The following is an 11,456-nucleotide window of genomic DNA, read 5'->3' on the forward strand; positions in this document are numbered from 1 at the left end:
TAATCTTCAATTTTTTAAAAATAAATCAATTTCATCCCCAAATCATTTTAGATGGTTAAATTTGGTTCTCAAGTTCTTGAAAATTTGGGAACTAAATTTATTTATTTTTAAGAATTTGAGGGTCAAATTAAACCTTTTAAAAATTTGAGGATCAAATTAATTTATTTTTAAAAATTTGAGGATCAAATTGAATCTTTTAAAAATTTAAAAATCAAATTGAACCATTTAAAATAATTTGGAGGTCAAATAGATAATTTACATTCTTTTTTCCTTTATCACCATTATCAAGTACCTAATTATTTAATTATGGAAGAGCTTATCATTAAGCTTTAATTTGTATCTGTTAAACATCCATTTGAACTAATCTCCTTATAAAATCCCATCTAGCCTTTATGAATCACCCACACATTACAAGCCTTCAAACATTATATCGAACCCAAGAAAACAACCATCATGGAATAAAATATTACTATTTGAAAAATGATAAGATGAAGTACAAAAATTAAGACCAATGAAAATAGATTTCTTTAACTTAGAGTAGAGAAGCATTGAACGAAAAAATAAAAAATCAAAGTGAGGGAAATAGGAGCAAGGTACGGTCAAGAAAGGAATTGGAAAAAATAATAAGACAGGTAATTTTGAGTGCGATGAAATCATTAGATGATGAATTATAGGTTAATGAGAAAATGAAATAAAAGGATCATTTATTCTTTAATGGACAATTTTAAGAAAACACCGCATGTGTTAAGAGAGTAAAAGAATGTTACATAGATAACCATGTTAAATTGGATGGGAAATGCCACATGTACTTTTAAAATGAATTGGATGGTAACGAATTGAAACATATAATTGGGACAGGTGATTTTTGTCCCACATACGATACATTCTTGTATTGATACTTTCACAAGACTCTAGCTTTTGGCTAGAAACCAAACTAACTTAATTATGATGATGCTAGAACAGGATATATGAAAGAAAGATGAGGAAAACTGCTAAAAACAAAGTAGCATGCCAAATTAATTTAATTTCTATATAGCTACAAGGCTCAAGCTTGTTTTTATCTAGATCCTCAATCTCCAAACAAGACATCATTACTAAATACAATTTTATACACGAATAACCATTCTCTTCCTCCACATAAGACAAAGGTTGTTTTTAGAAACTATGTTTCTCTACGGTAAACAATCTTGTTAATGTTCTATATGATTACTATTATAAATCAAGTTCTTCCTTCAAATATTTAAACATATACGTATAAAGACTCAAACTTGCTCGGTCACACCAAATGTTGTTGATAACCCGCTTCAAATATATAGCTGACAATCAGCAGGTTTTCCCCTATTGTCCATTGTCCCAGTGGTGGCATTATTATTCTGAAACACAACCTTCAACCCCTCACAAATTGCCACTATCTCTTCAGTCCTCGTGGAAATTGAACCTGACTTAAACATGTTCACGGAAGACACCCTCAAAGTGAAGGTAACGGAGCCGGTACTTCGCTCTTTGACCAAGTCATCCATCGTTGTCTTTTCCAACAAATTTACATTCCCTTGGTTAGACAAACCTGCCACGTTCACATCCATATGATCATTTGTATTCAACACAAACCCAGGCGCATGATTAATTGCCATAACGCCATCCTTGTACGCCACGTCAACCTTGAAGTTGGAAAAATAAGCGACAAGTTTGTCATTCGGGTTGTCAATGCTTATTTTTGTGTCCCATTGACCAGCCAAGGTTGGCGTGGTTGTGAAGTTATTTACATTGAAGGAGACAACCTTGTACACAGGTAGCTCCGGACGTAGCATCAAGGCTAAGACGAGGCTCGAGAGAAAAAAGAACGTGAGGATCATCATAAAACATAATATGAAGCTTCGAATGAATCGGGTACCGGGTGAAGAGGTTTGATAGGTGGGAGGAGGACCATAGTAAGGTGCGTTTTGGGGGTAATGGTAACCGGGCGGGTAACCGGGTGGGTAACCGGGTGGGTATTGGGGGTATGTGTGAGGGTTTTGGTAATACATTGGGTGAGGAGGTGGATGGGTGGGGTGTGTAGTGGTTGGTGGTGGTGGGTCGGTGTGTTGTTCTGAGGATTGGTTAGTCAATGGTGGTGATTCTGTTTGGGAATTACCTTTTTCTTGATTGGACGAAGCCATGTTGATTACCACAAGGTTTTAAATTGTGGTCACAATATTATAGTCTCGTTATGTTCTTTGATACTACAAGAAATTGCGGTTGATATGGTTGCAATAAGATATATATCCTAAAAACTTTGATGTTGCAACTAAAATTGTAGTAGTCCCAAACCTTTTTCTTAAAACTTTGCTTGATGATGGTTTTTGGTTTAATATTTTATCTCTCTCCCAATGATGACGATAGTGAATGGGAGGGAGGGAGGGAGAGGGGAAAGAGAGGCAATATGGTGAAGGGTGATATATGAAGTCTATCTACCCCAAGGAAGAAACAAAGAGAAAGGAGGTTCTTGGTGATGAAAGCAACGGAAGACACAAAATTAGATTGATAGAAATGTGTGAAGACCGTAGGTTTCGTTGTTTCTATATTGTAATGTGTGTAAATATAAAAACGATTAAATTAGATAAATGGGTTAAGTAAAGGAAGCCAAATGTAGTAAGTTGTTGATGGTAATTGCTAAAGTAATTATGTTGTGGGTTTTTAAGATAAAATTTAGTAATTTACTGTCATGATAAAATAATAAAAATGAGTAATAAGTTACAACAACAAGCTTTTTATATGAAAATATATTTAATTATACATAATTTAAAAATAATCTAATTTATGACAGAAGTGTTAAACAGAAATCCCAACTTACCATAAAACAGATATATATACACTATTGAATAAAAATCCCAGCGTATTTAACTAAAGAAAGAAACAAAAATCCCAACTTACCAAAAAAAATATAATTGATATTTAAAATTATTTTTATGAAAGATATGTATAATTAAATGCATATATTACTTACCATTGTTGGTCAATATTATTATTCAATTAATTAACATTTATCTGTTAGTTTTATTTTCTGTAAATATTTTTATCATTTTCAATTGATATTTTAACCAAGTGTGTTGATTAACTAGTGTTGAATTATTTTAGTTTAATCAATAGTCTTAAATTTTAGTTAAATATTTAGGGAAAGAATTTTGTCATCTTTAAAGTTCTATGTGGCCTAAGTGGGGTTAAATTTGTTAATTTTATCCGATTTCTGATTTGTTAACACATTTTTAAATCACAATTTCAATTTTCAATATTATATATATTAATGTTGCTAATATTTTTTATATATTAATGTTGTTAATATTTCGATTTTCATTATTTTAAAACCTGATTGAAAAATGAAATCTCATAAAAACAAATTGATCAGATTTTTAAATAAAGATTAGTATATCTCACCAATATTATGAGTTAAAAAAATATAATTCTCACAACTGATTTTTTTTTTCTTTTTGACAACTCTTTTTCGGCAGTACTCATAACTGATTTTGAATAACCATTTTAATACAAATGCATTCGGATGTCGCGGGATTTGATCTCCATCATCTTTATTTTCGGTAACACCTTCATTTTTATCTAGTGTATGGACTAGGTTATCCCTAAACCCAAGTTAGAAATTAGAGAATTATAATTTTAGAACTATAATGAAAGAACTTTTAAGACCGTGATATGTAATTGGACTTAGGAACATTAGCATAATAATATCCTTTAAGCATGAGAAACATATGAATATTTTATATAACTTAAGATTTAATTAAGTTTTGAGTTTTTCTAAACATTTAAACATATTTTATAATATCCTTTAAGCATGAGAAACATATTTTACTCTCATTTATTTGTATTCATCAATATTAGTCCATGAGAGTGACTAAAAATAGACAAAAATTATTCTTTGAAAAAACTAATATTAATTACTCCCTTTATTTTTATTACAAGACTTAATTACTTAATTCATAATATTAAGAAAAATGGTTAATTTGGTTTATAGCAACAAATTTATCTTAAATTTATAACTTTTTTTAAAACTATCATTGTCATTAATAGTCTTCTCCCTTCTAATTGTTTATCAATGCATTACATCTCTTCTCTTAATTAGGAATATTTCTAGTTTAAAAATAATTAATGTAAGGAATAGTATACACCAGGTCTTATAAGGGAACAAACATCATTTTAAACTTAGATTTTTAAATAGCAACTAAAAATGGTCTACAAAAAATTATGGAGACTAGTTATAGGACTAAAAACTTAATTACATTTTAATTAGTAGAGTGCGCGAGTACAAGTAACTCGTGAATTCAACCCAATTAATTTGATTTGGATTGCAACATTATGAATTTGATATACCCAAAGATGTCAACTTCCAAAGTTTGTTTACTATTGACAAGTTTGAGTTATATAAAAAATTAGTTGAGATTGATAATTCAATTTTGTATCATTTGGTTCACAAATAGTGGGAGATGCTAGGTGCACCCAGCAATATTGCTGGTGCACCCAGCAACTTTTATGAATGGACAATTTTGCCCTTTAATAAAAAATTATAAAAAGCCCCCCCCTCTCCGGAAGAAACTTTTCTGCTGCTGCTCATTCCTTCCGCGAACTGCTTCTTCTTCTCCGCGAACTGCTTCTTCTTCTCCGGCAAGGCAAGCGCGAACGTCGTCTTCTTCTTCTCCGCGAACGAGGTTAGTCTCCCTAACTCCCCTTTGATACAACATTGTTATAGCTTGTAGCAGTGGAACCTTAGGATAGTTACCTTAGGATAGTAACTTTAGGGTAGAAAACGAGAGGAGAGGACGGTAGAAAACGAGAGGAGAGGACGCCGGAAAAAATGGGGAAAAGAGGCTGACGGCGGAGACTTCCGGAAGACCCGTTAGGGGTTCTTCCGGAAGTTCCGGAAGAACCTTTTCCGGAAAGTTTCCGGAAGAAGTGTTCTTCCGGAAGTAACCAAACGTCTTCCGGAAGAACACTTCTTCCGGAAGACTTCCGGAAAACGTCTTCCGGGAACTTTCCGGAAGAAGCGGTTCATCCGGAAGAATTCCGGAAGACGCGCACTTCCGGAAGAAGTTTCAAAGTTCCGGAAGACCTTTCCGGAAGAACCCCTTCTTCCGGAATGTTTCCGGAAGAACCACTTCTTCCGGAAGTGGTTTTTTTTTTTGTGTTTTTTTTTAAAATTTTTTTTAAACAGAAATTGTTTTGTTTTTTTTTAAATGAATTATTTTATTTATTTTGGTTATTTTGTTTTTTAGATTTTATGAAAAATGAAGTTTGGGTTTTTGATGTCATATTTTTTTTATAATTTAAATTGTGTATTTTTACTAAATATTAATTTGTAAATTAATTTTTTTTTATAAAAGTAGTTGTGTTTGTTTTTGTTTATTGTTTTTTTTAAATTAGTGTTTTTTCTTTAAAAATGAAGTTGTCTATTTTTATAATTAAAGTTGTGTGTTTTGGAAGTTTTATAAAAATACTAATTTTTTATAATTAATTAGTTTATTTTATTATAAATGAAGTATTTTATTTACTAAAAAAATTGTGGATGTTTACTAAATAATTTTTTTTTTACATTAGTTTTTTAATTTTTTTTAAAAATTAAGTTGTGGATGTTTAGTAATGAATTATTTTTATATTAGTTGTGTTTTGTTTTTATAAATGAAGTTGTTTATTTATTTTTTAAAAAAATTAACTTGTTGATGTTTACTAAGTAATTTAGTTGTGTTTTTTTTTAGAAATGAAGTTTCTTATTTTTTTTTTAAATTAAGAGTTGGATGTTTACTAATTAATTTTTTTTACATTAGTTGTGTTTTTTTTTTTATAAATGAAGTTGTTTATTTTTTTTTAAAAATTAAGTTGTGGATGTTTAGTAATGAATTATTTTTATATTAGTTGTGTTTTTTTTTTTTTATAAATGAAGTTGTTTAATTTTTTTTTAAAAAAATTAAGTTGTGCATGTTTATTAATAATTTTATTTTACATTAGTTGTTTATTTTTATATAAATGAAGTTGTTTAATTTTTTTTTTAAAATTAGGTCGTGTATGTGTGAAAATAATTTGATTTAAGTTAGTCTTATTTGTTTATAAATAAAGTTGATTTTTTATAAAGAAAATTGTGTATATTTTGACCGAAAAAAATACGTGTTCGACATGATTTACAGATCATGGCCAGAACACGAGGTTTAGGTCGTGCCATAGGTAGAGTTGTAGGCAGAGATAGAGCTGCTGACGAGGATGCTGGCGATGTTCCCGAGAGGCGTAGGCCTACTGCCTCAGCCCGTAGGCTACGCGTTCATCAGATGACTACGGAGGGACGTGATATGGCTGAGGACGTCGCTGACATGACTGATGATGTCCCTGAGCAGCCTACGGAGGCACCTGAGATGCGTGCGGACGCACAGGGTGCTGATAGTGGTGAGGGGTCAGATGGTGATGATGCTGCAGAGGGATTCCCTGGTGGTCCACGTGACCCGTCAGTGCTCACATCATTTGCCGAGCATGTTGCACATGCCGTGTGGAGTGGACAGGTATTTTAATTTGTTAATTATTTGTCATTGTTTATTTATTTGTTTATGATTAATTTTTTTTAATAATTGTATAATTTGTACTTCAAATCAGGAACGTCCTGATTTGAAGTTAGTGTTACATGGGAGGAAGCTGACACTGATTGGGAGGCCAGTGCCTGAGATTGAAGGCCTGGTGGCTGCCACAGGATTAAGTCCACTGATAGATTGTTCAGTTATTACTGGCGATCCTGGACTTATATCCGCATTTGTGGAGAGGTGGCACAGTGAGACTAGCACCTTCCACCTTCCAGTAGGAGAGCTGACGATCACATTGGATGATGTGTCGTCCATTCTACATTTGCCCATCACTGGCGCCTTGCACAGTTTCCACGCTCTTTCTACGGAGGAGGCCAGATTCTTGCTCACGGAGTTGCTGGAAGTGTCTGCGGAGGAGGCCAGAGCCGAGACAGCACTCACACGTGGAGCATATGTACGATTAGGATGGGTTCGTGACATTTATGAGACCAGATGTCAGGCCCGGCGGTGGATTGTCGCAGCTCGCGCTTATTTGCTGCACCTTGTCGGTTGCACTCTTTTTGCTAATAAGAGTGCAACATACGTGCATGTGGTCCACCTTGACGCTTTCCGGGACCTCGCTCATAGTGGTGGTTACGCTTGGGGGGTTGCCGCGCTGGTTCATATGTACGACCAGTTAGATGAGGCTTGTAGGACCACCACCCGACAGCTTGCGGGGTACTTGACGCTAATTCAGGTAAATTTTGTGTTTATTAATATGTTAGGTTCGATTATGATTTAAACATGTTTTTATGTTATGTTAACCTCAATTATTGTGTAGTGCTGGATCTATGAGCACTTCCCTAGTGTGCATCAGTGCGTGACTGACGACACATACCAGGAGACGTCCCCACGTGCTTCCCGGTGGTTGACGTTGAAGGCGCACATGAAGGGCATCACAGGAGCACCCTACAGGGCACGTTGTGATGGTTTGACCGTCACAGATGTGTCCTGGTTGCCGTACACGGAGCATCGGGGTGTTAGGGCGTTTCAGGAGATTTCACCGTTCCAGGGTCAGCTCAGATGGGGTCCTATGATCGTCGCAGTTCGACCGGAGAGGGTGGTACGCCAGTTCGGTTACATCCAGAGCATCCCTCCGCCGCCTGTTAGTGCACGATTGTCACAGGATCAGATAGATGACAGGTGGATGGAGTTTGCGGATCACTTACTACCTGCGGGTCAGCCTTGTTTAGTGCCTGGGCAGGTATCTGCGGATTACATTGAGTGGTTTTTCCGCATATCTCACCCTTTCATGACACCGACCCAAGCAGCTGACCAGCAGAGGGATGCATCAGCTGCAGACCCTGAGGACTACATACAGCCGCCCAGCCCCCAGGTTCCAGTGGCATTTGACCCCCCTCCATATGTGGTAAGATTATTTGCGCGTTTAATGTTTTATGAGTTGTTGTTTATTTTGAATTTCATAATAAATGTTTTTACTGACTTTGACAGAATGATTACGAGGGATATGAGGCGATTGCACAGAGGTTGGAGCGTGTGCTCAACCTTAGGATAGTCACTGCAGGCACAGAGTTATATGACATTATGCAGGACTGCCTGACGATCGCGAGAGGGGGACCCAGTGCTGATGGGACGGTCAGGGCTCGTCAGAGATGCCGCACGGACCATTGATCATTGTATTTATTTTGTTGTGTTGTAGTTGACATGAATATTTGTAATTATTACAGTTTTTGTTTAATATAGTTGACGTGTTTTGCACAGTTTATTATTTTATAATATAGTTTGTTATTCCGATTGTTTGTGGTCCTTAAGCGAAGTTTACGGTTGTTTTAAATTTATTTTTAAAAAAAGGGAACCTAGAATCATGAGTTTTGTTTGTAAGAATTACATAAAAAATAAAAGTTTTTAAAATGATTAATAATTCATAAGTGAACCCTTTTTCCATGTTCAAGTACCCATGTTTGTAAGAATTACATAAATGAACCCTTTTTCCATGTTTGTAAGAATTACATAAAAAACATAAGTTTTTAGAATCATGAGTTTTGTTTGTAAGAATTACATAAATGAATCTTTTTTCCATGTTCAAGTACCCATGTTTGGGATTTTTTTGCGTGGGTGTGCCTGTGCCCTGAGACAATGGAGGGCGGCCATTTCTCATGTTTGGACGTCAAAGAATCCAAAAAAAATAGTCCCGTTCCCCAGTTCCGTCAACTAACACGTCAAAACAAAGCCTCAAAATCCAAAAAAATAGGAAATGAACCCTTTTTCCATGTTCAAGTACCCATGTTTGGGATTTTTTTGCGTGGGTGTGCCTGTGCCCTGAGACAATGGAGGGCGGCCATTTCTCATGTTTGGACGTCAAAGAATCCAAAAAAAATAGTCCCGTTCCCCAGTTCCGTCAACTAACACGTCAAAACAAAGCCTCAAAATCCAAAAAAATAGGAAATGAACCCTTTTTCCATGTTCAAGTACCCATGTTTGGGATTTTTTTGCGTGGGTGTGCCTGTGCCCTGAGACAATGGAGGGCGGCCATTTCTCATGTTTGGACGTCAAAGAATCCAAAAAAAATAGTCCCGTTCCCCAGTTCCGTCAACTAACACGTCAAAACAAAGCCTCAAAATCCAAAAAAATAGGAAATGAACCCTTTTTCCATGTTCAAGTACCCATGTTTGGGATTTTTTTGCGTGGGTGTGCCTGTGCCCTGAGACAATGGAGGGCGGCTATTTCTCATGTTTGGACGTCAAAGAATCCAAAAAAAATAGTCCCGTTCCCCAGTTCCGTCAACTAACACGTCAAAACAAAGCCTCAAAATCCAAAAAAATAGGAAATGAACCCTTTTTCCATGTTCAAGTACCCATGTTTGGGATTTTTTTGCGTGGGTGTGCCTGTGCCCTGAGACAATGGAGGGCGGCCATTTCTCATGTTTGGACGTCAAAGAATCCAAAAAAAATAGTCCCGTTCCCCAGTTCCGTCAACTAACACGTCAAAACAAAGCCTCAAAATCCAAAAAAATAGGAAATGAACCCTTTTAACAATTAAATTTTTGGACCACTGAAACAACGCATTCAACTTTATTATGGGAATTAAACACGACGTAAACATATAAAGGTTACATCAACAAAAAAACAAAAAATTAAACATGACATTCAGTTGTTTAGCGACGTCCCACTGACCTCGTCTTCATTATATTTAGTAAAGACAGCTAAAATTTCTATTGGTCCATATTTTTTCCAGTAGTTAGATTGTACTAACACCTTCAGCAGTTCTTCGTTGGTGATCAGCTCATTTATTTCATATTTTATAACCGTATCTGAATACTCAAACCGAGCTGGTTGGCGGAAAAACAATCGTCTTACCGTTTGTGATTCGTGAATTCCAAGAGGGGGGATCCCTTTAGGTGCAACTTGCTTGATTAAATTCTTCAGTTCATCGATGGTACATGTTGAAGGAATTTGAAATTTCTTAGGATTTTTTCCTGTGAACGCGCAACCAACAAATTTGTTCTGCGGTGGCATGTTCCATTTGCCGTTGTAATACAGGATCGCGTCATGAATACGAGGCATAGTGCGTTCAAGTAAGTTTATTATTCCATTTGGTGTTCTTCCAACGGTGCATAATAACTCAATCGGACCAACACAAGAAAATTGATCATTACACATTAACATTGTGTTGACATCGTCATCATTTATCAATTTGATACACTCAAAGCGAATTTGGTTACCTGTATCGGTGAATGGCTTCCGGTAGTGAATTTCATCCAAAAAATGTTTGTCGGATAGCTGAAGGGTATTGTGTATTCTGGTTTTTAGGCTTGCAAAATCACACCTATTTGGTACTCGAATGGGCACCGGAGTTGAAGTTTGGAAGTAAACCCCAGTATCATTGTGAATAATCGATCCATTTGGATAAATGAAAGCCAACCTTGAGTTGACAATCGTCTGACTGCTAGTTTCTCCTAGAAATGCCATAGTTTGTGTATCAGTTGGGAGATTATTTGAAAGCAAGATAATGTGTGATTTAGTAGCCTAGTCTGCCATATATATAGATGGTTGTGACCGAGCCTTTGTTTAACTTTGTTTACAAAAAAATAGACACGCGTAAATGTGTAGTCAAGTCAGCCAATGTGTTGTCGCTAATGTGTAGTCAAGTCAACCAATGTGTTGTCACGCTCAAAATGTGTACTGAAGTCAACCAATGTGTTGTCACGCTCAAACTGTAACACGCATGCATGTCATTATGTGTTGTCAATTATGACAATGATGTATGCTGTACGCGTAAATGATTTTTGTTGGACCAACACTTTCCTTGCTTAACCAAACGAGTAGTTGATAATATTAATTGGTTAGTGACGGGTTACAACGAATTATATCGCATAATGAATACAAATAAATAAACAATGAATGTTTAGTCTTCATTTAGGTCTACATAGTGTGTTTTGAATGACATCAAGCTTGTGTATTCCTGCATTCTACTAATATATGGAATTGCCCATTGCTTTGCCTGAGAATAACAATTGGTTGACCACAACAGCGCTGGGGGCGGCAACGGACAATGGTCTTTCAAATAAACCTGTTGTACATGAACAAACATTATATCATGCGCTGACCGTGCCAAACGAACAAGCGAAGTCATTGCATAATTGTTACACTAACTATATTCAATGTACCTGAACAAAATGATTTCCAAACACGTGACCGACACATATGATGCGGTGGCCAGAAGAGTCAGGTGGTGGTTGACTTCTAAGAGGGAAAAATGTCATGCTTTGTTGTTGGGACAACGATACAAGGATTACGTTATACCGTGAAGCAATCACATATCCCATGTCTGTTATATCCATCCACTTGTCCACACTAACCTGAATGAACCAAACATACACATGTAAGTAATTTAAACATTGTTATTAAAAAAAAA

At 35.7% G+C, this 11,456-nt stretch overlaps 1 protein-coding gene and 1 pseudogene across 1 annotated transcript; one reads left to right on the forward strand and one right to left on the reverse strand.

Moving 5' to 3' along the window:
• Positions 1-988: 988 nt before the first annotated feature.
• LOC114369706 lies at positions 989-2,396 on the reverse strand. The gene has a single exon (XM_028326951.1). It carries the CDS (start codon positions 2,154-2,156, stop codon positions 1,305-1,307), a length of 852 nt encoding a protein of 283 aa, XP_028182752.1. The 5' UTR covers positions 2,157-2,396; the 3' UTR covers positions 989-1,304.
• A 4,579-nt stretch (positions 2,397-6,975) lies between these two features.
• LOC114372124 lies at positions 6,976-7,428 on the forward strand (annotated as a pseudogene).
• The last annotated feature ends 4,028 nt before the right edge of the window (positions 7,429-11,456 follow it).

Source organism: Glycine soja, chromosome 10, assembly GCF_004193775.1.
Source record: "Glycine soja cultivar W05 chromosome 10, ASM419377v2, whole genome shotgun sequence".
NCBI classification, from domain to species: domain Eukaryota; kingdom Viridiplantae; phylum Streptophyta; class Magnoliopsida; order Fabales; family Fabaceae; genus Glycine; species Glycine soja.

Excerpts from the sequence above, each read along its gene's own strand:
- LOC114369706 (XM_028326951.1), bottom strand. The coding sequence starts at position 2,156 with ATGGCTTCGTCCAATCAAGAAAAAGGTAATTCCCAAACAGAATCACCA.